Genomic DNA, 27,899 nt, shown 5'->3' on the forward strand with positions numbered 1-27,899 from the left:
CTACGCATCCCTCCCAGTCATGGGAGGGATCCCTACACCTCTATGCTTAGGCCTGTCCTTCACGAGAGGGTTCACTGAGTCAGTACCAGATTCCCGATATCCCTCCACAGCACTGAGAACTCCAGGCAGGCCCCAGGGCCCCCCGCCCGACACCTGTCCCTCTAGCCCCGCCCCTGTCGCCTCCCTATTGGCCGCGCGGGCAGCGCCCCCTGATGGCACCGGGCTCTGATTGGCGAGAAGTTCGCAGCCCGCGGCTGGGATGGAGAAAATGAGTCGGCCTCGGGCGGGGTCGGGGGACCGGGCGGCGCCGAGCCGGACCCGCTGGACAGACGGCCGACCTGAAGCGGGACTCCACGCCGGACAGGATGCGGCGGCCTGGCCCCAACGGCCGCCGCCCCCTCCCGCTGGTGCAGCTGGTGCTGCTGCTGCTGCTCCTCGCAGCAACCTCTTCTGCCACCAGCCCTAGCCCCAGTCCCCGTCCCAACCAGGCCGTCGAGGCTGCGGTGATCCCGGGCCTCCCATCCGGGTAAGCACCGCTGCGCCCCCCTCTTCCTTGTGCCCCCTGCATCCAATACGCCTGGTGGTTTGGGAGGCTCAGGACTAGTGGATTTAGGGGGAATGGAACCCATTTCTTCCGGGGGGGGGGTGTAAAAGAGCCAGAGCCCTGGGATTTATTAAGGTCCTCTATTTTGTAGGGGTTAGAATCCGGGGGGAACTGAGACGGAAGGATTTCCCTCGTGTTTGTGATAAAGATGGATGTGGCTCCAGGGAATTCTAGGGTTTTTTCGGAGAAGGGTCCTAGTTTATATGGGGGCGGGGCTTTGAGTTCTAGGGTGATAGATGGGTGCGGCCCTCGAGCTGGGTTGGGGTTCCCCAAGTTTCTTGGGTGCTTAAGAAGGAAGAGTATGGGAGGTTATGAAGGGAGTTTGTGGGGGATTTGAGATGTCCTGGTTTTCTAGGGTTTGGGGTACCTGGATTAATTAAAAGGGACACTTGGATTTTCCTAATGAGTTAAGAAGACGTGGACTTTTGGATTAATGGCGGAAGGGTTTGTGGGGAATTGTGCGGGCGGGGGGTTGTCCCTCAGGTTTCCCGAGGGAGGGGGATACTCTAGTGTCCTAGAATTAGGGGATATCAGGCTTGAATGAGGTACCAGTGATTTCAAGTCAATAGATCCAGAATTTCCTATAGATTTGGGGGTTATAGCCACCCTTCCTGTCTACGGTGACGAGATCGAAGGAAACAGTTTGCCCAGCACCCCCAACCCCCGCCCTGCAACCCTGCGCTCCGTTACAAAGGCCCTGGGCTCTGCTCCCGCCTCGGTCTCTGCGAATGCGTTTAGTAACCCGAGCCGCGTCGGGGGCGGGGCTGGGAAGGGGTTAACCCGGAGAAAAGAGGGGAGGGATGACGGCAAGATCCGGGGTCCCGGAGGTTCACACCCGACCGGCCTCCTTCCCCACTGAATCCCATCCGTCTGGAAAGAGTCCACGCGCCCGTTATCCCCTTCAGAGCGTCCTGCCACTGCCCTACTCTCGAGGCCTGCACGCGCGCCCTCGTCCTTCGTCCCCCTTAGTTTGAGGATAATGGATTTGTCTAGGGGGCCCCTTGGTTGCGACGCAATTGCGTTGGAGCTGAGGACTCCTCTACCCAGAATCTGAGACCCTCTGGGCGCGGGGATTTCTCCAAGAACGACTCCTTCCTCCTGGTCAGGCGGGAAACTGAGGCCCAAAGACCAGGAGACGCTGACTCCAGGATACACGAGCATTCAAGGGCAGGAACAGGCTAGAACTCAGGCCTCTGGATTCCCAGTCCTGGGCCGTGGCTCCTTCTGTATCCCCCTCCACCTCAGCACTCTGTTGGACCCACAGTCGAAGGAGGACCTTCCTCCCCAGCCGCTGAGGCCTGTGGAAGTGACGCCACCTGTCGGCCACGCGCGGGATGACGGCTGAGTCCAGGACAGGGATGTGAGGGGAGGGCGCGGTTCCAGATTCCTAGACTATTCGGGCTGGGAAATGCGTTTAGAAATCTTTCGAGTTTTTTAAAAAATCGTTTATTAAAAATACTTTGACATGTGTTTTCCAATAATACCTTGCCGCCAAACACTTCAGAAGACAAATAAGAATCAGGTTGCTGTGACCTTCATCCTCAGAGTCCAAGCCAATTTGCCTCCCATTGTACTGATAGGGAAACTGAGGCACTGAGCGCAGTGCCTCAAATTGACCACAGGTCTGCTTAGAGTACCCTCAAGCCTTATCTTGGCTTTCCCTCCCCTATTTCCATTGACCTCCTCTGGGGAGTTCTAGAGCTATAGGGGCCTGAGTGACTTCCACTTCTCTATTTATAGTGTTGCTGCTTGTCGCTGCTGTCCAGGCCGATCCCACAGGAGGAGCCGCTGCTTCAGAGGTGGGTTCTTCTAGGTGGGGTATAGGTAGGGGGTGAAACGGGGTAGGAGCAGAAGGGCGGGGGTGGGGGGGCCTACCATCCCTACCCTTCATCCCAGCTGGAAGGCTGGATGCATTTGATGGAAAGAAGGACTCTGTCCCATCCTTCTCCACTTAGTCCCTGGCTGTCTCTGAAGCCTCCTGCAGGGTCCAGAGCTGCCTGTCGGAAAAGTGTGCAGGCCCTCAGCGGTGCCTGACACCAGCACTCCCATCGCTGCCGCTGCCGCTGCGGAGCCCCAGCCCCAGCCCCAGCGTGAGGAAGAGACAGGTGTCCCTTAACTGGCAGCCACTGACGTGAGTGTGCGGTCCCTACCCTAACAAATGCTGAGGAGCTCCCAGCTCCACCACCATTTCCGGCACATTTCGCTCTGCTCCCTGGGTTTCCTCCTCCAGCTTGTTTCTCTCTCTCTCTCTCTCTCTCTCTCTCTCTCTCTCTCTCTCTCTCTCTCTCTCTCTGACTCTAGCAACTTGTATCTCTGTTTCTATTTCTCCTTTTCCTTCCTATTACAGTCTCTGGGACTTTTAGTCTCTATCTCTGTCTCCAAGTCCCTCTCTCTGTATTTGTTTTTTCTATCTGTCTCTTTCTGTCTCTCACTGTCACCTGTCTCTTTTCTTCTGTGTCTCTCCTCTCTCTCTCCCTCTCTCATCTATTTCTCCCACCGTCTTTGTCTCTGTTTCTCTCTAAGCCTCTAAAGAATGCTCAAGGCCTGGTCCCGGTAGAGGGATGGGGGAGTGGGGGTGGGGGTGGGGGCAGAGCCGCTACTGGAAGACCTCCTGGCTGGGAGGCCCCTTCCAGCGAGGGAGGGTTGTCAGCCTAACCGCAGTGACAGCTCCTTCTCTGCCCCCTCCCACCCAGGCTGCAGGAGGCCCGAGCCCTGCTGAGGCGACGGCGGCCCCGAGGGCCGGGGGGCCGGGCACTGTTGAGAAGGAGGCCCCCACAGCGCGCCCCTGTCGGCCAGGCCCGGGGTAAGAACATCCGCTTTTCCTCCTCCGGGGGGGTGAAGGGGGGGTTCCGGGCCAGATAAAGCTGTCTGGTTCCCACGGTCCAGCCGCCGCCTGGCCGCCCCCCATTGTAGCTCAGCATCCCACCCCAGGACGCGGCCCCCTCTGGGGACCCTGGCGTCCGGTCGCGGGAGGTGAGCCCGGGACAGGACCAGACGCCGGCCAGAGGCGCTGACCCGCGGGGGTGGGGCCGGGAAGCCAGGCGTCCGGGCTCCCCGCAGCCAAAGAGGGGGGCGCTGTCCTGTCAGAGGGCGAAGCCGAACTAGCCCAGACAACAAAAGCGATTGTGCGGGTTGGCGCCTGCCCGATCACCGAATGCCCAAAATTGCGGGGCGGCTAGGGGCCAAACGCCTCCCCCTGCTTCCCCTGCTCCAGGGCTCCTCTCGCTCCAGCTCTCGCCCCTGGGCTAGCACACCTCCCAGTCTAAACCACCCTTAAGAGTCCCCCTCCTGCTGTGGCCTTCAGCCCAGATGTGTCCCCTCCTTCCTAAAGTCTTCCAGATGTAGGCCTCCGGCCAGATGTGAGGACCCCCGCCCACAGCCTCAATCCACTGTTTCCCCTTATTCATTCTGACTTCCCCTACCAGGTGTGGGGGGTTCTGGCCAGATGTGAGTGCATCCTCAAATGCCCCCCAGCGTTCTGCCCACCATCCAGACCCCCAATTCCTTCATGTGCCCAGGTGCACCGACCCTTCTCTAACTCAGATGTGCCACCTGGCCGCCCAGATGTGCCATGACAACACCCTGTCCAGATGAAGCCCCTTTCTCTGTATCTAGGGCCGAAAATCAGGCCTTAGCCGCCCCAAATGCGGCCCCCACTTTTCCTTCCTCTTTATGGATTCAGCCCTGTCTGGGGAGGGGGGAAACGGCCCGCCCCCACCTGTTCCCTTCCCCGCCGCTCTCCTGCAGGCCTCATTCACTTGTTGGTGCTAGGTGGGGCAGAGGGGGCACCTCCCTCCCCCTGCGAATCTAGCGCCCAGCCTGCGCGCCTCTGGCTGCGCGCCCAGCCCCACGCGCCCCCGCGCGGCCGCCGGGGAGGGAGTGGTGGGGAGGGGAGGCCTGAGCGGGGGCGCGGCCGCCCTCCCCCGCGGGCGGGCGGGCGCGGCCGGGCCCCTCCGGCGGGCTGGGGCGGCGGCGCGGCGGAGCGCGGCGCTGCAGCCATGGCGGGCGGCGCGCGGCTGCTCTGGGTGTCGCTATTGGTGCTGCTAGCGCTGCTCGGGCCACAGCCGGGACAGGGCCAGCCGCGAGAGCGCCTCCGCGTGCGCTTCACCCCAGCTGTGTGCAGCCTGCGCTGCGTCCATGGGCCCACCGGCCCCCGCTGTACCCCGATCTGCGCGCCCCGCAACGCCACCAGCGTGGACAGCGGCGCGCCCGGCGGGGCGGCCCCGGGGGGACCCGGCTTCCGCGCCTGTGAGTGCGGGGTGGTGGTCCCGAGGGTGGGTTTCCCAGGGGGAGGAGGAACCCCCGGGGATGGGGGAGACAGCCCTCCAGGGAGAGGGAGTTCAGAATCCCTGTGCAGCAGAGCTGGAAGATCTCTGGGTACTTAGGAAGGGAGCTTCAAATTCTTGGCTTTTGGGGTTGGGTCTTGAGAGTCCTGATCTGCAAGCAATGGGTGTTCTTAGGGACCTGTGGCGTCCCACGTGAGGGGATTGGAGCCGACTTTCCTGCCTTTGAGTCAAAATTGAGGATACTAGAATTGAGGGCCCTGGGAGCTTGAGGAAAGGGGGCCTGAGACTGAGTAAGGGGTCCCTGGAGACTAAGGGGGAGTTTCAGGGCCCAGGGGGATGTCCCAGTTTCTGCATCCATAGGTGGGAGGGATTAGGAAAGTTCAAGATGGGAGTGCCTGTGAGGAGGGGGATTGGGGTGAGAAAAGTGGGTCCAGAGAGCTGAGAGGGAAAGGGTCCATAGAAGGAAGGTTTCTGTAGGACCCTGAGTGACAAGGGTCACACGTGGGAGAGAAATCCATATAGGAGGCCTAGGGGCGGGGCGCCCCCTGGGGGCAGAAGGGACAGGAGGAGGGTGCGCACCAAGCACCAGTGAAGATTGGGAGCCCCCCAAGGGGATTCAGGTGAGGTGGGGAGATCGGGCCACCTGTTAGCCCCAGGGTGTGGGGGTGGGCAGGCTCTTGGGGTCGGGGCCTACCTGCTCCCAACCCCAGAGGCCCTCTGGAGTGGGGAGTGGGGGCCCCTGGCGCCGAGAACTCACCCAGCCTGGCCCCCAGCCAACCCAGCCCTGGCGGCGTGAGCTCATCTCCCGCCCGAGCCCCCGCCTGCTGCCACTCCCTCTCTCCTCCCCTTTCTCCCTCCTTCCTTCACTCCCTCCCGACCCAGCCCCAACGCGCCCGTGCCAGGCGCCGTGCCCAGGCGGGTGCCAAACCCCTGGAGGCACAAGGAGGGGCATGTGAAGGGGGACTGACCTCGGCAGGACCCCGATGTCCTCAGCTCCTCACTCCTCCAGGGGCGTGAGGCATGGAGTTGGCCATACTTATCTAGCGGCTTGCCTAGTAGTGGGAGCCCTCAGGGAGCTGGGCAGGGGTCCGTCCTGCATTCAGGCCAAGAGAAGGGAGAGAAATGCCCTGGGAGGCTGAGACCTCGCTGGATTACCACCATCCCCAGCAGAGACCTTTCCTGTTTTGGAATCTTGATTACTACTTAAGCTTCTCCTGGGCCTGCCACTCAATTAAAGACCCCTATTAGAGCACCCTGGAGTCTTGGCCTGGTTCCCCTAACTAGGGGAGCCAAGAGTCTCTGCCCTCAGACCCTAAGCCACCTCCCTACTCCTATCAACAGATGCCAGAGAACAGCTCCTCCAGTGAAGTTCCCTCCCTCCCATTCTTCTGATGTAATCTCCCCAAACTGTGCCCCTCACCAGAGAATTCTGTAGTGTTGTCCCTCAGCTCTTCCCCCTCACTCCCCAGAGAAACCCCAGATTAAAAACCCTATACACTGATAACTCCACTCCCTAGCCGAATTATTTTCCCACAAAAGACCATTTTCTCCTATTTCCAACCGAGTCCCACCAGAGATTCCTAATTCTTGTCTTTCCAAATCCTGGTCTTCCAGCTGACCCCCTCCCCAGGAACTTCTGATCCATCTATCTTTAGAGCACCCCAGAGTTGGTCTTGATCAGATGATTCCTCCAAGAGGACTCCAGACACTGTGCTCCCCCCAGGCAGCCATTGATCCAAAGACTTGAGCACCTAATCCCTTAGATGGAAGGGGAAGGGTAATTCCACAGTATTTTAATCTTCCCAGATAATTGAAGCTGTCGTGTACTTGCTGGTAACTCCCAGGAATTCCACTTCTCTATCTAAGCCTGTGAGGAGGGAGATTGGCGTAAGGTTCTCAGCACCCTCAAACTGGCCATCCCCTAGAAGGCCCTAGAGTCCTGTTTTCTAGGTAACTCTTCCCAGAAGGACTTAATGTACTCCTTTTGTTGAATGGGTGCCTCAGTTTCCTCTGAGGTAGGCTCCTTTTGCATTCCAGAAACCTTCAGCTGTCTTTGAACCCCACAGCAATGGCCTCTAGCTGATTTCTTCCCAAGAGTCCAGTTTCTTTACCTTTCTAAATTTGAGAAGGCTCCCTCAATGCTTGTCTCTCTCCAGTGTGTGGTTCACAATACCACACACGCCTTCCTGAACGGCCCCGACTGCCTGCCCCCTCCCTCCCCTCGGCACAGCTGTCTCCAGCTGTTCTCGGCCTCTCCGGGGGAGAAAGGGAGGGGGTGCCCTAGCAGGATAGTCCAGCCTTCTTTGGCTCAGCGGGCCTGGGGCTCCCCAAGGATCCGGAATGCGAAGCCACCGCCCTACCCCCGCCGCACCCCTCTCTTTGTTTACCCCGCCGCACAGCTGGCAGTGCCCCGCCCAGAGGTGGCCTGGGGCCCAGCGAGGGCGCGCAGAAAGGGGGAGAGGAGGCGCGTTCCCGCTGGTGGCCCCACTCCGGGGCTACTGGAGGCGGGAAGGCAGAGCTAGAACTCTGGAGCCGGTGCCAAACGGGAGATGGGCGGAGACAAAGTGCGGTGGGCGGAGCTAGGACGCTCACATCACGGAGAGGTGGAGTGGGAGGCGAGGAAACGAGTGAGCTCCGGCAAACCAGAATGAGGAAAAGGGGGGGGTGACTCTAAGGGCAGCGGGTTAGACGCCTAGACAGGCGGAGTTCAGGATCCCGCGTGTAGGTTTGTGGGCGGGACAGCAAAGGGGGCGTGATGCCAGGGAGAGACCAAAATGTGGTTTTAGTCAATGCAAGGGACTAGCTGGGTCTGCGGGGCTGGAACTGTAAAAGTAGCCGGAGGATGAGATGGGCGGGGTTAAATTGCTTAAGGAAAGCTGGGGTGGGCGGGGCTGAACCAGTGGGCGGGAATAGCACTGTGTGGGCGGGGCTGGTACACCAAGGACTTGGTCAGAAAGTGTGACTCCAAAGGGAGGGCGGGGTGACATGAAAGTGAATGAAAAGCCGGAGGACATGGCGAACCGACCCAGTGGGCAGAGCTATTCCACTGAGGTCTGGACGACTAGACCCAGCCAATGCGGGTGGCCAAGGATTGGTGGGGGTGGCACAACACAGCCCAAGACAGAGCGACTTAGAACTGACTGATACTTTTGAGGGTGTAGTAATAGAGACTGAGCTAGTTTGGGTGCGGTGGCTCCAGGGATGCCTGCCAGGAGTGTTGCTGACCCTGAGGGTCCTCGCTTTCCCCCCAGTCCTGTGTCCCTTGATCTGTCACAACGGCGGTGTGTGCGTGAAGCCTGACCGCTGCCTCTGTCCTCCGGACTTCGCTGGCAAATTCTGCCAGTTACATTCTTCGGGCGCCCGGCCCCCGGCCCCGGCCATGCAAGGCCTCACCCGCTCCGTGTACACCATGCCACTGGCCAACCACCGCGACGACGAGCACGGTGAGGACAGTGCGGCCGGGGTCCCCTCCGATTCCTCTATCCACCACCTCGCCGTTCCTCCGACCTCCATCTTTCCTGCCTTCCCCTGAGTACCCTTTTCCAGTGCATCCTTTTCTCCATTCCTAGCCCTAATTTGTAAGAACCCGGGTAGACACCTCTTTGCCCTGCGGTGTCCCCCTCCAGGCGTTGCGTCTATGGTGAGTGTCCACGTGGAACACCCCCAAGAGGCGTCAGTGGTGGTGCACCAGGTGGAGCGTGTGTCCGGCCCTTGGGACGTGGCAGACGCCGAGGCAGTGGCGCGTGCTGAGGCGGCGGCGCGTGCGGAGGCGGCGGCGCCCTATACCGTGCTGGCACAGAATGCGCCCCGCGAGGACAGTTACTCCGACGCCTCGGGCTTCGGTTACTGCTTTCAGGAGCTGCGCAGAGGCGAAGTGAGAGGAGGGTGGTGGGGAGGGGCCCAGAGCGTGCCACCGCGCGGGGGCGCGCTCACCCAACACTTCCCCACAGTGTGCGTCCCCGCTGCCCGGGCTCCGGACGCAAGAGGTCTGCTGCAGAGGGGCTGGCGTGGCCTGGGGCGTTCACGACTGTCAGTCGTGCTCAGAGCACCTGGGTAAGCCCCAGGATATCCCCGAGGTGCTCGGAGCTGGGGAGAGGTGAAAACCCCGCCGCTCGCGGTACTCTACGCACGGTTAAACTCTGTTGACCAATTAGCCACGCCTACCCCATTGTGGCGATCATTCCCAGTCTAGATCTATCCATACCGTTCTAGGACTGCCCACTCCACTGTCTGACTTTGACTACTCTGTTGTCACTCCGCCTTTGTGCCATGGCCCCACTCATGCATTTCTGGAACCTCCCACGTTGCATTCTGTCAGACTGCCAACTTAAGACTGACCCTAAACTCAAATCACACCAAACACCTTTTAGTCCCTCCCTCCCCACTTTCGTCCCCGCCCATTCCATTGTCGCTACGCCTACCCACCCTTCTCCTCTCTGTGCAGGGAACTCCGACCGAATGGGAGCCCCAGATGGTCCATGTCCAACTGGCTTTGAAAGGGTTAACGGGTCCTGCGAAGGTGAGCTGGGACCAGGTGGGAAGGGCGTGGCTCTAGGGCAGGGCCAGCAGGGAGTTCTTCCCTGTAGCGTCCGAGACCATCGATTGCTTGATCCCTGGCAGATGTGGATGAGTGCGCGACGGGTCGGCGCTGTCAGCACGGGGAGTGTGCGAACACGCGTGGTGGGTACACGTGCGTGTGCCCCGACGGCTTCCTGCTCGACTCGTCCCGCAGCAGCTGCATCTGTGAGCCACCAAGAACGGGATGAGGCTAGGTCCCATGTCCTGCCTTTTCCTCAGACCCCATGCCAGATCATCCTTGGGTCTTTAATTCCCTTAAACACCCCCAGATGCTTCCAGACTCCCAAGTACCCCCGGCACTCTTATTAGATCCCTTTCAGACTTCCTGGACCTTCTTCAGCCATTTCTAAGAACTCCTCAAACCTTTGGATCCAAATCCCTTCAGATCCCCATACTTTTCTTCAGTTCCTCAGTCCCTGAAATCCCCTCATCTTCCTCGACCACCAGACCTTGTTTAGACCCTGAGATCCTCTCATGTTCTCTCATTCACTCCTCAGACTCTCCTCAGGCCCCAAACCTTTCTTAGACCTCCAGACCCCTCACCTCTCTCTCAGGTCCTCACAGACCTGGAATGCCCCTTGCACCCACCAAACCCTCCCTGGGAGCATTGCTCCACCTCCCAGATCCCCTTGTTCCGCTACCCTCCCAACCCCACCCTTAAGAATTTCCTCCCCTCCCCCAGCCCAACATGTGATCTCAGAGGCCAAGGGGCCCTGCTTCCGCGTGCTCCGCGATGGTGGCTGCTCCCTGCCCATTCTGCGCAACATCACCAAACAAATCTGCTGCTGTAGCCGCGTGGGCAAAGCCTGGGGTCGGGGCTGCCAGCTCTGCCCACCCTTTGGCTCAGGTGAGCTCCTCCTGTCGGGTCTACTCCTAGACTTGATGCACAAAGTGCCCACTCTAGGCCCAGCCCAAGGCCCGCCCTCAAACGCTGAGGCTCAGCCCTCAAACCAGATTGGGCCCTAGTCATGGCCACAGCCCCAGCATCTGGGATCTGCTACCTTCAGGCTGGACTCTGCCCCAGGCTGTCCTTGGCCATACCCACCCCCTGAGACACACCACCTTGATGTCAGGCTGTGTCTCCTGAACACCACCCCAGCTTTGGCAGCTCCTAGGCCTTGAGATATGCTGCCTGCCCAACCGTGTCCCAAGGCTTTAGCCAAGTCCCCAGCCCCTGAAACAGTGCCTCAGCTGATACTCATGCCTTGGTTCCCGCCCCAGATGCCCCTCCCTGAGACAACCCAATGGAAATCTACCTTCTGCCTAAAACCAGACCCCACAATAGACCTGACTGTTTCCTGGCCTGCATCCTAGTCTCTGTAGACCAAACCAGACCCTGCCCTCAACCCCTGTTCCTGCCACCATCTCAAATAGGGAAAAATATCCTTGGTCCCACATAGCTTCTGAGATCTCTCATTCTTTGGCCAAAGTCCCACCCTATCCCAGAATCTAACCCAAACCCCTGACACACTCCCAAGCCAAGCCCCAACTTCAGCCATGGCCATACCCCAGACTCCCCTGAGTCTCTCTGTCATTGTCCCCTGCTCTCCTGCCATCTTTCTGCCCCTTTCCCTCTCTTTCCTGTTTCCAGAGGGTTTTCGGGAGATCTGCCCTGCTGGCCCTGGCTACCACTACTCGGCCTCTGACCTCCGCTACAACACCAGACCCCTGAGCCAGGAGCCACCCCGAGTGTCCCTCAGCCAGCCCCGTGCCCCACCCTCGACTCCTCGGTCACCCATAGGTAAGTTGGCTTCTGGAGGAGGGGGTGTTGTCTCCAAGGGGCTGCCCCAGCCCCATAGGGAAAGGAGGACAGAGGAGCAGGGACACCCAAATCCAGCTCTCCATTCAATGATACCCCTTCTTCACCAGGTGTTCTGCCCACCCATCGCCCGGAACCCCGGCCTCAGCCCCGGCCAGGTCCTGACCTTCCCCTGCCCAGCATCCCTGCCTGGACTGGTCCTGAGGTCTCAGAATCAGGTGCAGTAGAGGGAATCGAGGGTGTTGGTGAGGGTATTACAGGTGGGGCCTCGAGGGGAGGCTCCAAGGATAGAACAAATAGGGAGGTCACAGTCCAAAGAGTTAAGGAATGGAGGGTTAGTGGTGGTTACACAAGAAGCTGGAGTTGGATAGGCTTGGGTTCAAGTTATCTGTCAATTGGGCACATCGTTTCACCTCTCTGAGACTCAGCTTCCTCATCTGTAAAATGAGGATCATTGTGAGGATTCAATCAGCTGTCTCTAAAGTGTCTGACATCTTGTAAATGCTCAGTTAATGTTAGATAATTATTTTTCATGAGGACACTAAGGGGTATCTCAGGCAGAGGACGGAAGAGCAAATTTTAAAAAACTGGATACTAGGGTGGTATTATGGGGGATTCAGGCAGAAGGTCTGATGAGAACGTGCACGATAAAGGAGAGGAGGCCCAGAGGTGGAAGACTGGGTTTGGGGAGGGACATCCATGAGGGTGTTTCAGGCAGAGGGTTTGAGGAGATTGTACTGGGATGAATGGGACAGAGGATTCAGAGATGGGTGACTGGACCCTGGCTGACTGGACACACCCCAGGTCCCTCCATGGGTGTATGTCAGCGCAATCCCCAGGTCTGCGGCCCAGGACGCTGCATCCCGAGGCCCAGTGGCTACACCTGTGCGTGTGATTCCGGTTTCCGGCTCAGCCCGCAGGCCACACACTGCATTGGTGAGCCAGACAGATGGGGTGGACGGAGGCAGAGCTGGGGGGCTCTGCTTGGTTACCTCCTGACCAATCCCCCTGTACCCTCAGACATGGACGAATGTCGCCGGGTGCCCCCGCCCTGTGCTCCCGGGCGCTGCGAAAACTCTCCAGGCAGCTTCCGTTGCGTGTGCGGCCCCGGCTTCCGAGCCGGCCCGCGGGCTACGGAGTGTCTGGGTGAGAAATCCGCCCCACCCAGCTCCAGGCCTCACCCCTGCCCGCCCCTGCTGTCCAGGCCGCGCTCCTGCTGTTGTTGGAGAGCAGTTCCCGTCCTCCAACGCTTCCCCAAGTCCCCTCGGCCCAACTATTGCGGCCCTGGTCCCTGATCCCGCCCCCAGGCTAGCCCCAGCTTTCCCTTCAGCCCCACTGCTGCCCCTTCCTGGCCCAGCTGGCCCTTCCCGTGGGGGTGAATGCCTGCCCTACAACTGGGGGACCTTTCTCTCGGACCATATCCCTCTCCGCCCCTCCCTTGGCCCCGCCCTCTCTATTCCAGACCCTTGGCCTCGCCCCTTCCAAAGGCAGGACTAGCTCACTACCGCCCCCAGACCTCGCCTCTGTCCTACAATTGCCCAAGCTTGTCTACTAACCACGACCCCGATTCTCACCCTGCCACATGCCATCTCTTTGCTCGGTCCCCAAAGCTTCCCTTCCTGCCTTTGTCCTGCTCAGGCTCTGCTCAACACAAGTTGCCCCCCTCACGGTTCCCCTCTCCACCTCTACCCTCTCCTCTCAAGCCCCGCCTTCGCCTTAAACCTACCCACTTCGAGCCCCTCCCTACCTTCCTTGACTCCCGCCCAGCCGGGCCCAGGCCCAAGCTTGGCTCCGCCCCTCCCCACCTCCCGGCGACGTGCGGGCGGGAGGGAGTGTCTGCCCCAGTTTCAGCCTCCCGGTTTGTGCCAGCAGACGTGGACGAGTGCCACCGGGTGCCCCCTCCCTGTGAGCGCGGGCGCTGTGAGAACACGCCAGGCAGCTTCCTGTGCGTGTGCCCTGCTGGGTATCAGGCTGCGCCCCGCGGAGCCGGCTGCCAGGGTGAGGGCCTGGGAGGGGCATATGGGAAGGAAACCAGTCGGGCAGGGCAGAGCGGCAGTGATGGGACGGGACGTGTGGGGCAGGGAGAGACAGCAATGAGGCAGAGAGGCTGATTGATGGAAGACAGAGGCCAGGGTTTGAGAACCAAACGTACAGCCTAATGGCTTTAGAGACAGAGTGACACGGGAAAGGAGAGGCCAAGTGATGGGAAACAGTAAGGCTGAGTCATGGAGGATGGAGATGTCAGTAATGAGGGACAGAGTAGAAAGAGGCCTACTGGTGGGGACTAGAAAGGCAGAGTTCTAGGAGGAAGGCAGGCAGCTTAATAGGAATTGAAAAGATGGAGGAATGGAGGATGGAGAGTTAGAATGATGGGGGCAGGGTAGCAGCATGTTGGAGACAAAGTGATGGAGGATGGAGTGCAGAGTAATGGGAACAAGTTGACAGGTGGAAAGTCAAAGCGATGAAGGTCAAGAAGGCAGAATGGAGCTTGGAGAGCATAAAAAAGATGTGACCCATGACCTTTGCCCTCCACAGATGTGGATGAGTGCACCCAGAGCCCGGGCCTCTGTGGCCGGGGGGTCTGTGAGAACCTGCCCGGCTCTTTCCACTGTGTTTGCCCGGCTGGCTTCCGGGGCTCAGCGTGTGAAGAGGATGTGGATGAGTGTGCCCAGGAGCCACCACCCTGCGGACCAGGCCGTTGTGACAACACGGCAGGCTCCTATCATTGTGCCTGCCCTGCTGGCTTCCGCTCCCGAGGGCCAGGGGCCCCCTGCCAAGGTGAGGGTGCTGAGTCCAAGTACCCCATTTGCTGTGGGTACTGGAGAGAGGCATGATTGGGGGCAGAGAGTTGGGCGATGGGGCTCAGTGCAGAGGGATGGGAGGACTGAGAGAGTGGGAGGATCTGACTCCAGAGTTGTCTCCCCTTTCTCCAAATAGGACGGTGCCCTCTATTTTTCCTTCCCTTTTGGATGGTAGTCTTGTGTTTGTGGGACCCCTGAGGAGGGGACAAATCTGAGGCAGGAAGGCCACATACAGGAGGTGGTGTCCTGGCCTGGCAACTGGAGGGACCATTAATATGGGAAATGGGGAAGGGAGTCTCCTCGTTGGAGGAAGGAGCAGTCTGGGCAAAGTCCAGGAGACTGCCTTCAGACTGGAATGCTGGGGTGGGTGGTTATGATAATGGGGATGGGTCCACGCCCCTTCCTCAGCCCCATTGGTCCCCTCTGCCCCAGATGTGGACGAGTGTGCCCATAGCCCCCCGCCCTGTGCCTACGGCCGGTGTGAGAACACAGAAGGCAGCTTCCAGTGTGTTTGCCCAACAGGCTTCCAGCCCAACGTTGCGAGCTCCGAGTGCGAGGGTGAGGCCGGGGAAGGAGGGAGGACTTTGGATGGGTGAAGGGGGCATTGGGCCACTCCTTCAAGGCCACCCTCTCCCCTGCCCCCCAGATGTGAATGAGTGTGAGAACCACTTGGCATGCCCTGGGCAGGAGTGTGTGAACTCCCCTGGCTCCTTCCAGTGCAGGGCTTGTCCTGCTGGTTACCACCTGCACCGTGGCCGATGTACTGGTAAGGCCAGGTCCTAGTTGTGACCCTGGACCTGTATCATAACCTCTGACCTAGATCGTGACCCCTGTCCTGGACTAAAATCCAGACCTGGCCCATAACCTCCTGACCTGGACCTCAATCCCATTACCTGAACCATAACCGCCAGAGCCTGACTGTGACCCTTGACCTAGACTATGGGCCCCTGACCCAGACTGCAGTTCCTGACCTGGACCACAAACCTCGACCCTGAATGTGATTGCTTACTCTGTGACCCCTGAACCCTTAATTTTACTGTGATATTTGAACCTAGCTATGACCCCTGCTAATCTCTGACCACAACCCTGATAGCAGTTGTGACACTCGTGATCCTACCTGTCCCGATCCTGTGTGTAACCTGTGACCCCTGAACTCGACTGCGACATTTGACCTAACCATAACTTCTGACCACAACCTCTGTCTCTGTGTGACCCTTGATCCAGTTTCTTTTACTGCTCCTGCCCCTACTGAGTCCTTTCCCTGGGACCTGATTGGGGTCATGATCCCTGGCCCCGACCCTGACTGGAGGCAGAATTCTGGACCCTGACTGTAACTCCTGACCCTAACTGGTCTCAGATCCCAGTCACTGACTCTGACCCCTGACTCAGCGGAATGTCATCCAATGATCCTGGTTTGGAATACTTGACCCTTATCCTAATTAAATTCTGACCCTGTCCCAGTCCAGAGTCCCTTCTCCTCAACCCAGGATCCTGGCACCGGGAGTTCCCAGAAACCCTGACCCACAGGACTCCCAATCTAATAACGTTCCCCAGAATTAGGGAACCCTGGTTTCCCCAACCCACTTCTGCCATTGAGCCTTCACCTCATGTCCAACCCAAGACACTTCCCACCAACTCTTCCAGACCCTCTGCCTCAAGGGGATTTGTCCCGTGAGGCCCTACACTGGACGCTTTCTGAAAACCCTGGTTCCCACAGATGTGGACGAATGCAGTTCCGGCGCCTCCTGCGGCCGGCATGGTCACTGCACTAACACCGAAGGCTCCTTCCGCTGCAGCTGTGCGCCAGGCTACCGGGCGCCGCCTGGCCAGCCCGGGCCCTGCGCAGGTGAGCAGAGTGAGGCAAGGGCCAGGGAGCCTGGGAGTGTGGCCTGGGTTTCCGGGTGAAGCCTGCTGGGGAGGTGAAGCGGGACTGAGGGGCTTTGGGTGGAGCTTAGAAACCGGCCTTCTGGAGAGAGGCTTGGGGACAGGGTTGCCGCTTTGTGGGCGGGGCTTGGCCTCGGGGGCGTGTTCGGTGACCCCAGCCCTATCTCTCGCGTGCCCTAGACGTGAACGAGTGCCTAGAGGGCGATTTTTGCTTCCCCCACGGCGAGTGCCTCAATACCGACGGCTCCTTTGCCTGTACTTGTGCCCCCGGCTACCGGTCTGGACCCCGCGGAGCCTCTTGCCTCGGTCGGTTCTCAGGCTGGACATGGATCCGGAAAGTGTGGGCTTATACTAGGAAAAGGCAGAACAAGGAGAAGAGGGTGGAATGGAGAGTCTCAATTTTGGGCCGGGGTCTTGATGCATTTTAGGGACTGGGCTTGTGGGGCCTCCAGGCACCGAGCAGGGAGGGGCGGGGTTTGGAGAGGGAAGGGGAGGGGCGGACTCTGGATAGCTTGCAGTGATTGGAAAGGGGCCTACATCCTTCGGAGGGGTTGGGCTTGCAATGGAGGGAGATGCCTAAGGCAGGTAGAGGGAGATGGTAAAGGCCTTGAAGCCAGAAGGGCGGGAAAAGAGCAGTGGAGGGGCGTGGTCTGGGAGGTTAAGCAGAGGAGGAGGTGGGCCCGGTTTCCAACATTGTCCCTCAGACGTGGACGAGTGCAGCGAGGAGGACCTCTGCCAGAGCGGCATCTGTACCAACACCGACGGCTCCTTTGAGTGCGTCTGCCCTCCGGGACACCGCGCCGGTCCAGACCTCGCCTCCTGCCTGGGTGAGAGGCCCCGCTGCGGCCTCATAACTTCCCTCCCTCTGCCTCCCGTCTACTTTCTCTCTTACCCTCTTGTCTGCGTCCCCTGCCTCCCTCTCCTGACCCTCCTCTCACCTCCTTGACTCCCCCACCTTTTCTCCTTTGCTTCCCTGCCTCTCCTGTTTCCCCCATCTGACCTGCCCTGCCTCACCCCTCAGACGTGGACGAATGTCGTGAGCAGGGCCCAGCCCTGTGCCGGAACCAGCGTTGTGAGAATTCTCCCGGCTCCTACCGTTGTGTCCATGACTGTGAACCTGGCTACCACGCGGGCCCTGAGGGCACCTGTGACGGTGAGACTACTGGCCCCACCCCCTGTGATGAGTTGCAAGAGTTAACTCCCTCACCGACTTGGGGGGAGGGAAAGGGCCCCCAACCAATGCACTTAACTCCCCATCTCAACTCCAGAAATAAGCCACCAGTGTGTCCTTGTATTTTCTTGTGGTGGTCAGGTGAAAGGATGGGGGAACATGTCTCCTATCAGGAACCAAGCCAAGCCTCGCTTCCAGAAGCAGCCCAAGCCCCCTCTGCCGGTTGAGCACAGTTCACATTTTGGGTCCTACCCCAGTAAGACACTTTCTAACTGTTAGCCTCCCTCCCCATTTCCAATCTGATTAAAACTACCTGTTTCTCCCACTTCAGGCCCCTTCTCTTTGGACCTGCCCTTTTCCCACCTTCCATCATCACTACTTCCAGCTGCCCCTCCAAAGAGGCCTAACCCTGGCTGTCCTGGAACCCATCCTTTCCCAATGCAAAAGGTTTTTCCAAGCACTGACCCCTGCCCTCTTAAGCTCCACCCTCTTTCCTCAGACTTCTCCAGAACTTGGGAACTACAGGCCCACAACTTTCAGTCTCTGCTGCATCTTCAGACCACCCCTTGCCTAGTCTTCTCATTCTCCGTGCGTTCCCACCCCTCACCTCCCAGCCCCTGTGTCTCATTCCCCCAGCAAGTTCAGGCAGGGCACTGGTCAAGAGAGGAGGCTAGGACTAATCTATGATTTTGGATGGAGTATGGGTCAGCATTTTGTGGACTAAATGAAATGACTGTGGGCTGCCTTTGCCTCTCTGGTTGCCAGACCTCTGACTCATGGTAACCTAGTATCAGGGGCTCTCGTTTGCTAATTCCACAAGAATGCACTAAACACCTGCTATGTGCCAGACACTGTGGGCACAATAGGCGATGAGTCAAACAAGATTCCTGTCCTCATGGAGCTAACATTCTGGGGGTAGGGAGGTGGGATGAGGGGAGACAATAAATAGGTAAATTGATTCAAGATTCATTCATCCAACAATTTGGCGGCATGTAATGTGTGTCAGGCACTATTTATGCTCTGGAGATACACTGGGGAACAAAGACATAAGTGCAATTCCCTGTCCTTGTGGAGTTTGCTTTCTAGAAAGCTGACAGTTGGCATACCAATAAATATGTAGATACAATATCAAGTTTGAGGAAGAAAATATAACAAAATAAATGGACAGAGATGACAGGGCAGTGGGGGGGAAGGACAGTAGGAGGGCTGACCGACACTTGAGTGAAGTGAGGGAGGAAACCAAGCAGATAGCTGAGGGAAGAGATCCCTGACAGGGAACAGCAAGTGCAAAGGTCTTGAGGTGGGACCATGTTTGGGCTACTCGAAAAATGGCAATGAGGCCTTAAGAGTTATCACCATTCTCGATATTTACAAGCCCAGACTCCTAAAATACCAGTCATAGAGACTTCTCAGTCATGGAACTGGAAGCAGCCTTGGGAACTTGTGAATCCAGGCCTGTGATTCCCCTCTCTTTCCTTCACTCTGTCCCTACTCTTACAGATGTGGATGAGTGCCAAGAATATGGCCCAGCGATTTGTGGAGCCCAGCGCTGTGAGAACACCCCTGGCTCCTACCGCTGCACGCCGGCCTGTGACCCTGGCTACCAGCCCACGCTGGGGGGCGGATGCCAGGGTGGGTGTTCATCAGGCAGTAGGTGATCTGTGGAGGGGATAGAAGGTCCAGCAATGAATGGCCTGACTGTCTGCTGGTTGCAGATGTGGACGAATGCCGGAACCGGTCCTTCTGCGGGGCCCATGCCATGTGCCAGAACCTGCCTGGCTCCTTCCAGTGCCTCTGTGACCAGGGCTACGAGGGGGCGCGGGACGGGCGTCACTGCGTGGGTACGGGGCTCCAAGGGGTGGGTGGGGAACGAGGGTGGGGAAGAGGTTGGTCAGGCCCTGCTCCTCTCCATAGGTTTGAACAATATGAACCTTGGGGGTATGGAATTTAGACCTTGGAATATAAGATCGTCTTCATGTCAGTCAGGAAATCCTCTTCATTCAGATTTTATTTTGGCATGCTTCAAAAATTCGTGCATAAAGCATGTAAAATGCACTGAACTTAGTGCACATAAAATTTCTTTATTTTTCCCTAACATTTTATGAGGACATTTTCTAAACAAAGAACAAATTCAAAGACCTATAGAATGAACATCTGCTCACCCATGACCTATATTCTGTTATTATTATTTTATACTTGTTTCCTCATAAATCTATCCATGAATCCACGTAACTTTTTTGGATAGATTTAAAATTAAATTGCAGGCATCAGTACACTACCCCCTAAATTCAGTATGCATATTATTAGCCAGAGTTTAATATGTGTTTATAGATATTTTCATTTGCAGTTCATTTTACATACAGTGAAATGCATGAATCTTAATTATACATTCTCTAAATTTTGACAGATGCCAACACAACAGGCTTTATTTCTTTAAAACCATCAAGTCCTGGGATGTATTTGAACTGCAGGCACACTTGGATCCAGGAATTGTAACAAGGCTACTCTTTCTCTTAGTTCTGCTCTTCTCTATGGCATTTATTTTTAGGCAGACTCTCTTTTCACAATGACAGTAGTGGCCCTAGCTCCTCTGGTTAACATCCTCATCTTGACAGCCCTAACTACAGAGGGAGGTTCTTTCTCAATATTTCCAGCCAAAGTCCCAGGACTTGCTTTGATTGGCACAGCTTGGTCACTGAACCAGAGAAATCAGCAATCTGGTTGGCCATGCCTAGGACTTGTGCCCACCCCTCAGAGTAGATGTAGCTCTCTTCAAAACACATGGGTTAAAAATGGAGGAGCAGAGGGCTCCCAAGGGAAATTCCGGGTTTGTCACCAGATGATAAGTGGGTCTGAGCCATTAAAAATACCCATTATATTTGAAAGCTCAGACTTTTAGACCTTTGGAATCAGAGAAGTTTACCACTCTTGACTCTCCCCTGTTGTCTCCTGCTCACAGATGTGAATGAATGTGAAACACTGCAGGGCGTGTGTGGCGCTGCCCTGTGTGAGAATGTAGAAGGCTCCTTCCTGTGTGTCTGCCCTACCAGCCCCGAGGAGTTTGACCCCATGACTGGACGCTGTGTTCCCCCGAGGACTTCTGCTGGTGAGACTGATGTCAGTGATGGCTGATGGCTGATGGCCCCACAGAAAAATAATGTGGTCTACCATTCCTGATGTGGACGGCTATCATCAGTTAAATGCTATTGTTTTAAACAAGAAGAAACTTCAGAACACGTGGGTTAACCTGGGGACTGGGACTCAGTGTCAGAAGAAGTAGATCCTGGCCCTGCCTGATTTACCAGATTCCTTCATTCAACAGACATTCACAGGGCGTCCACTGTGTTCAGGCCCTATTCTGGGCACTGGGAGCACAGTAGTGACCAGGGAAGACTACTCTGCCTTGAAGAGGCTTATAATCCAGTGGGGGCAGACAGAGATATCACCAGACGGAGACACCCCAGAGAAATCAGGGCTGGGATGGAGGAAGCACAGGCCAGAGGGAGTGAGCCTGACATGGAGAAAAGCTACCGGGTTGGAGGACTCCAGAGCAGGCAGGTGCCTGCCCCAGCCTGAGAGAGGGAGGGCTTCCTGTAGGAGGGGATGTCTGACCTGAGAGCAGTAGGATAAGTAGAAATGAGCCAGACCAAGTGGGTCAGGGAAGAGATTTGGGCAGAGGGTAAGGGCAAAGACAAAGGCCTGGCAAGGCAATAGAGGGTCTGGCATGTTGGAGGAACTGAAATAAGTTCCAGGTGGCGGACTTTACAGAGCAAGGGAAAGGGTGGGGAGAGATGAGGCTGCAGGAGGAGCCCAGCACCAGGTCACACTGACTCACCATGCTCAGGAGACTGGACTTGACCTGAGGTCAGCCTGGCACCATGGAAGCGTTTTGAGCAGGAGGTGGTTTAATCAGACTTTGAATCTTTCTCTGGCTGCCATTGGAGGGGGTGACTCTGGGTGCTGGGAGACTAGGCAGCAGGCTGGGGCAGGGACTGGCCAGAGAGGACAGGGCTAGACCAAGGTGGGGGCCATGGGAGGGCAGAGGAGGACAGGTGGGAGAAACACTCATGAGGTCAAGTGGACAGGCTGTGGGGCTGCCAGGGTTGGGGGGAGGTGCCCTGGCCCAGGCCTAGGTTTGGGGATGAAGACTCTGAGGCCTGTTTGGGACACATTGAGTGTGAGAGGACTCAGGGACGCATCTAGGAGGCCAGGGAAATTTCTTCTCCTACCTAAACTGCAGGTACAATAATGAGTCAGCCACCTCCGACAGTGTGAGGTAGGGAGGCAAGAGGTACAGAAATGATAGCGGGTGAGAATGGGAGAAAGGGACAGTGACAGAGTGGAATCTTGTTCTGCCTAATGGCTGGGAACCCTCTGGGCCTCAGTTTCCCCATTTATAACATGGGGACTGGAGGGTCAGCCCACACTGGCTAAAGCCCCTTGTCTTCCCAGGTACATTCCCAGCCTCTCAGCCTCAGGCACCTGCCAGCCCAGGTCTGCCAGCCAGGCCACCCCCACCCCGCCGGCCTAGCCCACCTAGGCAGGTCCCTGTGGGCAGTGGGCGCCGGGAGTGCTACTTTGACACAGCGGCTCCAGATGCATGTGACAACATCCTAGCACGGAATGTGACCTGGCAGGAGTGCTGCTGCACTGTGGGTGAGGGCTGGGGCAGCGGCTGCCGCATCCAGCAGTGCCCGAGCACCGAGACAGGTGGGCATGGGCTGCCGGGTGGACACAGGGCTGAGGGTTTGGGTAGAAATATGGGTCTGAGACAGGGGACACATTTGGACATAGGTCTGAGATACTGGTACTGCAAGGGCAACAGTGAGCTGTCAGTCCGATGAGCATGAAGCTGAGAGGTGGGCACAAACAGGCATGAAGGTTGAAGACGTGGGCAGTGAAGGGTGGGCCTGGGGCCAGAGTAAGCAATGAGACAGGTGGGTGTGAGCAGGGTCCGGGCTGGGACGCAGGTGTCTGAGCTTAGCCTTGTCTCTGTGCAGCTGAATACCAGTCCCTGTGCCCCCATGGTCGAGGTTACCTGGTGCCCAGCGGAGACCCAAGCCTCCGGAGAGGTGAGGCCAGACTTGAAGACCTATCCATCCTCTAACTCCCCAGGCCCATCTTCAGCTCACCCTATCTCCGTTTTCTTTATCTCTCACCCTATCTCTTTTTGTCTCCCCCAGCCCGCCTCACCCCCATCTTCTATCTGTCTGTCTTCATCTTTCCTATATCTACCTCTGGGTTTCTACTACCATGTCTTTCTCTTCCCCGTCATGCCTCAAAGCCACACACTCCCCCCATCCAACGCCCCCCAAACCCGGGCCTGCTCCCATCTTTGTTGATGGGAGTGGTGCCTCTGACCATCCTTCCCATAGATGTGGACGAGTGCCAGCTCTTCCGAGACCAGGTGTGCAAGAGTGGCGTATGCGTGAACACGGCCCCAGGCTACTCATGTTATTGTAGCAACGGCTACTACTACCATGCCCAGCGATTGGAGTGTGTTGGTACGAGCCCATCTTCACCATTCCCCAAGGGACTCTTCCCCAACCCTCCACCACGCCAGCTGCCCTCTGGAATGTGGCCACTACCAGCAGGAAGTCCTTCCTGGAGTCTAGACTTCATTTATCACTGTCAATGCTTTGGGGAAAGGGGAAAGGGTAGAGAGCTGCTTCTTAACCACTCCCTCCATGCCTCCCTAGATAATGACGAGTGCGCAGATGAGGAGCCGGCTTGTGAGGGCGGCCGCTGCGTCAACACAGTGGGCTCTTATCACTGCACTTGCGAGCCCCCGCTGGTGCTGGACGGCTCACGGCGCCGCTGCGTCTCCAACGAGAGCCAGAGCTTCGGTAACCCCACCTCCAAGCCCGCCTCACCCTGCCCAGCCGATTACGCCCCGCCCCGGCACCACCCTTGCCGTCCAGCCCCTCACCCAACCATAAGCCCGCGCCCAGGCCACGCCTTCGCAAAGGCCACGCCCCCTCAGACCTTATTTAGTCTGTCTGCATGTCTCCTAGAGGCCAGCTGTCCTGGTGGTTAAAGGTGAAGGTTTTAGAGGAGCCTGCCACTTGCTGGCCTTGTGTACACGTGCACGTTTCTTATCCCCTCTTGGACGCCAGCTTCCTTTGCGAACATATGGTGGATTGGCAGTAGCCCTACCTTATAGGGTGGTTGTGAGGAATTTTATTTTTAAGGACAGAACGGGAATGGTTTTACTAAGTACTAAAGACATGTTTCCTATTATTTCCCTGTGTATCTCTGATTTTTTATACCTCTCTGTGGGTTTCTGTCTTTAGGTTTTTCTCTGACACTTTCTGGGTCTATCTTTGTTTCTAGGTCTGTTTCTCTCTCTCGCTCCCTGCATTTTTGCTTTCCTGTTTTTCTTTGAATCTCTGACAGTTTGGATGTGTTTGTCTCTGTTTCTTTGGGTCCTTTCTCTTTTTGCCCACTGACCCAAACTGTCTTCCTCCACTTCCTGTTCCTACAACATCCCCCCACACCCTGAGACTTATTCAAACAATGCTCAGAGAGGAAAAAGAACTGCCCGAAGGTCACACAGCCTTCCAGAGGCCAGGCTTGGATAAAGCCCTCCCAGACCCTATCCCCCAGCCACTGGAAACCCTCTTCTCTCTCTCTTCCGCTATGACAGCCTCATGGCAGACCAAGCCCTGTCCTCAATCCAGAACTTGGGAACTGCCTCACAGGGCTTCCAGGAGTCAGATCACAGCTGATACGGGTTTGGTGATAGGCAGAGGGTGGTCTGGGCTGCTCCAGCAGGGGAGCAGGCGAAGCGTTTGGGAGGATCCAAGCGCGGGTCCCACCCTGATGCGTGCTGTCTCTACCCTCAGATGACAATCTGGGAGTGTGCTGGCAAGAAGTGGGGGCTGACCTCGTGTGCAGTCGCCCTCGACTTGACCGCCAGGCCACCTACACAGAGTGCTGCTGCCTCTACGGGGAGGCCTGGGGCATGGACTGTGCCCTCTGCCCCGCCCAGGACTCAGGTACTGTCACTTGCCTGGCCCTCAGAGGCCCTACTCCACAGGCTCCAAATCCAGGCCCTCAGGTCTCTTAGTCTTAGACCCAGCCTTAGACCCCTCAAATCTCCCCAAACCCAGCCCCTCAGACCTGTGTGTCCCAGCCCATCCCTGAATCTTGATCCCTTAGTCCCCAAGTCACATCCCAAAGACCTCCCAGTCTTATCAGCAGGTCCCACAGTTCCAGTCCCATGGGGCCGTGAGGTCTGGTCCCTCAACCCTCAACTTTTGGTATCCAGAATCCCAAAACAGCCCATGATACCCCAGCCCCCAAATTCTGGACCCTTAGTCCTCCAGTACCAGTTGCTCAGACCCCACCATCCTGGCCCACAGGTTCTCTAGTCATAGCCCACAGGCCTCCAAGTCCCAGTGCCTTGGACACCAACATCCAGGTGCCTAAGACCCCAACACACAGCCCCAGAGATCCCCAAGTCTTAGCTCTTAAAACTCCTGAGTCCCGCCATCCTCAGCCCTTGGAAAGCCAGTCCAGCCCCAGGCCCAAAGACCCCATCCTCAGTCCTCAGACCTTCCGGTCCCGTGTAGCATATCCCTTCCATTCATCCTGGCCCCTCAGACCCAGTAGCAGTTTCTGGAAATTCCCAGTCCTTGTCCCCAAAACACCTTCATCCCATTTCTGTAGGCCGCTAGTCCAAGCTTCCATGGGTCCCCCAAATTCCAGCATGTTGGACCATAATCCCTAGCAGCAGTCCTTAATACTCCTGACCCCAGCATCTTGGAATTCCAGTCTCAGCTCTTGAACTCTCAATTCTGGTTCCAGGACCCCTGATCCCCACCGTGCAAGTTCAGCCCCCTCCTCTGAAGCCCCTCCCATGCCTCAGCCCAAGGCCCTCCCACCCTCTCCTCTGGGCTCTTCCCACAGTGGGGACATGGTGTGTGCAAGGCAAGCAATGATTGACTGTTAGGCTTGGCTCCTGTTCACAGATGACTTTGAGGCCCTGTGCAATGTGCTGCGCCCCCCTGCATATGGACCCCCACGACCAGGTGGCTTTGGACTCCCCTACGAGTATGGTCCAGACCTGGGTCCTCCTTACCAGGGTCTTCCGTATGGGCCCGAGTTGTACGCGCCCCCCGTGCTACCTTACGACCCCTATCCACCGCCACCTGGACCCTTCGCCCGCCGGGAGGCCCCCTATGGGGCACCCCCCTTCGACATGCCCGACTTTGAGGATGATGGTGGTCCCTATGGCGAATCTGAAGCTCCGGCTCCACCTGGCCCGGGCACCCGCTGGCGCTATCGGTCCCGCGACACCCGTGGCTCCTTCCCAGAGCCTGACGAGCCACGTAACAGTGGCGGCTATGCTGGTGAGCACTGAGCGCCGAGTGATGGGCTGAGATGAGGAGTGAAGTGTGCAGAGATGGAGACAGGGAGGATGGGGGGAGAGAGATGCAGAAACAAAGAAGCCAGGGGGAGAAACAGGCTCAGAGAGATACTGAAGCTCAGATACAGTTGGAGAGAACAGACATACCTGTAGACCCACCAAGAAAGGTGCGGGTAGAGGGCAAACTAGGGAGAGCAGAGTGAGGTACGCCTCCTGGCCCCACAGCATCCCCCACAGTCCTGGAGTGGGATGGACTATTCAGATGGGGATACACCGTGCGCCCGGCCGTCCAGTGAAAAGGGACTGAAGGCACGGAGTCCATTTCACACATTTTCCGCAGGCGCCCTGGCGGGGCCCTATGAGGGGCTAGAGGCGGAGGAGTGCGGGATCCTGGACGGTTGCGCCCACGGCCGCTGCGTGCGGGTCCCCGAGGGCTTCACCTGCGACTGCTTCGACGGCTACCGCCTGGACATGACCCGCATGGCCTGCGTTGGTGAGGGGACTGGCTGGGGCCAGCTGTGTGAGGAGAGAGGGTGGAAGCCCTGACTAGATCTGTGTGCTCAGGGACTTCAAGGGTAAGGGCCAGCCAGGAGGGAGCAGGAGGTTGCGCGGGGCTGGCCTGACAAAAGTGAGATCAGGCTGCTAGGATGGATGCTGAGCTTGACCCCAGGGCTGCTAGGATGGATGCTGAGCTTGACCCCAGGGCTGGGGCTGGGCTTGAAGCAGGGCGGGAGGGTAGAATCCTGCAGGTGTGATGTCTAAGGACTCCCAGTGCTACCTTGGGTAATTTACTTGACCTCTTTGGAGAGCTTCAGTCTTTTTGGACTCTCAATCCTGACCATAGTCTTTTTTTCTGTAAAATGGGAATATGAATCATGTCTGCCTAGTTTAGACAGTCATAATGCAGAGTGGTTACAATCGAGGACTCTAGGGGAATCGAAGAAACCTGAGACTCAGTCCAGTAACTTGCTGTATGACCTGGACAAGTCACTGTCCCTTGCTTGGTTTTTCTCATCTGAAATGACCATGGTCATCGAACCCATTTCATAGAGTTACGAACATCGTTAATGTTGATTTACAATAACTCTGAGGCCTGTGTAGAAACAGGCTCAGAAAAGAGAAATGAGTCCCCAAGGTCTCACAGCTGAGAAATAGCAGGGGGCTGGGCACTCAGAGTCTTTGAGAGCCGGTTTGAGGACCCACTGGGCAGAGTGTGGGCTTGCTGTGTAACCCTGGGCAAAGGGCTTCCCCACGCTGAGCTTCAGTTTGCACGTATGTAAAACGTGATCACAGAACCTACCTTGTAGGGTCATTAGAAGGATATAGTTAATACCAGTAATGTGCTACACGTCTTGCTTAGAGTAAGCATTTACTGTGGTTGATGCTCATCAGTATTACTTTTTTAACAACAACCTAGTGACCTAGGTAGGGGCTACTGCACCAACCTTACAGAACACTAAGCTGAGACACAGGGAGGTTAAGCCACCTGCCCAGGCTCACACAGCCAACCTGTAGTGGCCAGATTCGACTCCAAACCGCAGGCTGTGCACCGCACCCCTCGGCCCCAGGAGCCTCAGGGGACAGAGAGGTGGGTTTTCGGGTCCCCCGCCCTGAGTAGCCACGCTTCTTGTACTCCCCTTCCCCAGACATCAATGAGTGTGACGAGGCGGAGGCAGCCTCCCCGCTCTGCATCAACGCGCGCTGCGTCAACACCGATGGCTCCTTCCGCTGCATCTGCCGCCCAGGATTCGCACCCTCGCACCAGCCTCACCACTGCGCGCCTGCGCGGCCCCGGGCCTGAGCCCCCACCGCCCTGGGCCGTAGACCCCAGGCCGCCCTCCTCGCGCCTGCGCACACGGGTTTTCAGCCGCGCACGCTCTTGCCCGCTTGCGCGCATGCGCACAGGGATGCTGGACCTGACCGAGAGCAACATGGACAGACAGACAGATGTCAGGAGGGACACCCTTGCTGCTCCCGTCACCCCAACCTCTCCTACCGATGCCGGAGGCCCAGGCCTAGCCATGGTCCCCTTCATATTTCTACTCCTTTTTATAAAGTTTTTCAATTAAAAAATACCTATTTTGTACCTTCTGCCCCTGCCTATGTATCTCAAAGTCTGGCTCCCAGGAGTTTGTTCTTTGAGCCACTAAATTACGTCCTCTTCCCATTCCTGACTCCGTGTCTGCCTCTTAATTTCCGTGCCTCTGTTGCTTAGTCTATTTCTGTCTCCCTTGGTCTTCTATGTCTGTTTCTTTTCTTTGGTCTTCTTTTATCTTTCTGCTTTATCTTCTCTGCCTGATTCTCTGTGTCTGTCTTCTAGTCTCTGTTTCTGTGTATTTGTCTGTCTCTCTGTTTCATTATGTCTCTAATCTCGAGAGATCTTGTCTCTGGATTTTTACCTATGGTACTGACGCTCCCAATAAATCCCGCAGTGGCCACCTCTTC

At 57.3% G+C, this 27,899-nt stretch overlaps 1 protein-coding gene across 10 annotated transcripts; it reads left to right on the top strand.

The window, feature by feature from the left end:
- The first annotated feature begins 245 nt into the window (after nucleotides 1–245).
- On the top strand, nucleotides 246–27,899 carry LTBP4 (latent transforming growth factor beta binding protein 4). 10 transcript variants are annotated; one of them, XM_081032347.1, is made up of 33 exons: nucleotides 247–526; nucleotides 2,345–2,403; nucleotides 2,579–2,735; nucleotides 3,298–3,407; nucleotides 8,142–8,333; nucleotides 8,517–8,764; nucleotides 8,841–8,943; nucleotides 9,335–9,409; nucleotides 9,511–9,633; nucleotides 10,151–10,315; nucleotides 11,060–11,209; nucleotides 11,338–11,445; nucleotides 12,032–12,163; nucleotides 12,248–12,373; nucleotides 13,097–13,225; nucleotides 13,763–14,005; nucleotides 14,461–14,586; nucleotides 14,675–14,794; nucleotides 15,746–15,874; nucleotides 16,093–16,218; nucleotides 16,617–16,739; nucleotides 16,934–17,065; nucleotides 18,584–18,715; nucleotides 18,799–18,924; nucleotides 20,043–20,189; nucleotides 21,536–21,793; nucleotides 22,084–22,155; nucleotides 22,459–22,587; nucleotides 22,783–22,929; nucleotides 23,929–24,081; nucleotides 25,057–25,437; nucleotides 25,795–25,947; nucleotides 27,101–27,899. In XM_081032347.1, the coding sequence occupies exons 1-33, from the start codon at nucleotides 366–368 to the stop codon at nucleotides 27,253–27,255; spliced, it is 4,890 nt and encodes a 1,629-aa protein (XP_080888473.1). In that variant the 5' UTR covers nucleotides 247–365; the 3' UTR covers nucleotides 27,256–27,899. The 10 variants fall into 10 exon arrangements, with proteins under 10 accessions (XP_080888476.1, XP_080888473.1, XP_080888475.1 ...); XM_081032349.1 differs by having other exon boundaries at nucleotides 13,100–13,225; XM_081032350.1 differs by lacking the exon at nucleotides 14,675–14,794 and having other exon boundaries at nucleotides 246–526.

The sequence above is a fragment of the Rhinolophus hipposideros genome (assembly GCF_964194185.1).
Source record: "Rhinolophus hipposideros genome assembly, chromosome: 21".
Lineage (NCBI taxonomy): Eukaryota > Metazoa > Chordata > Mammalia > Chiroptera > Rhinolophidae > Rhinolophus > Rhinolophus hipposideros.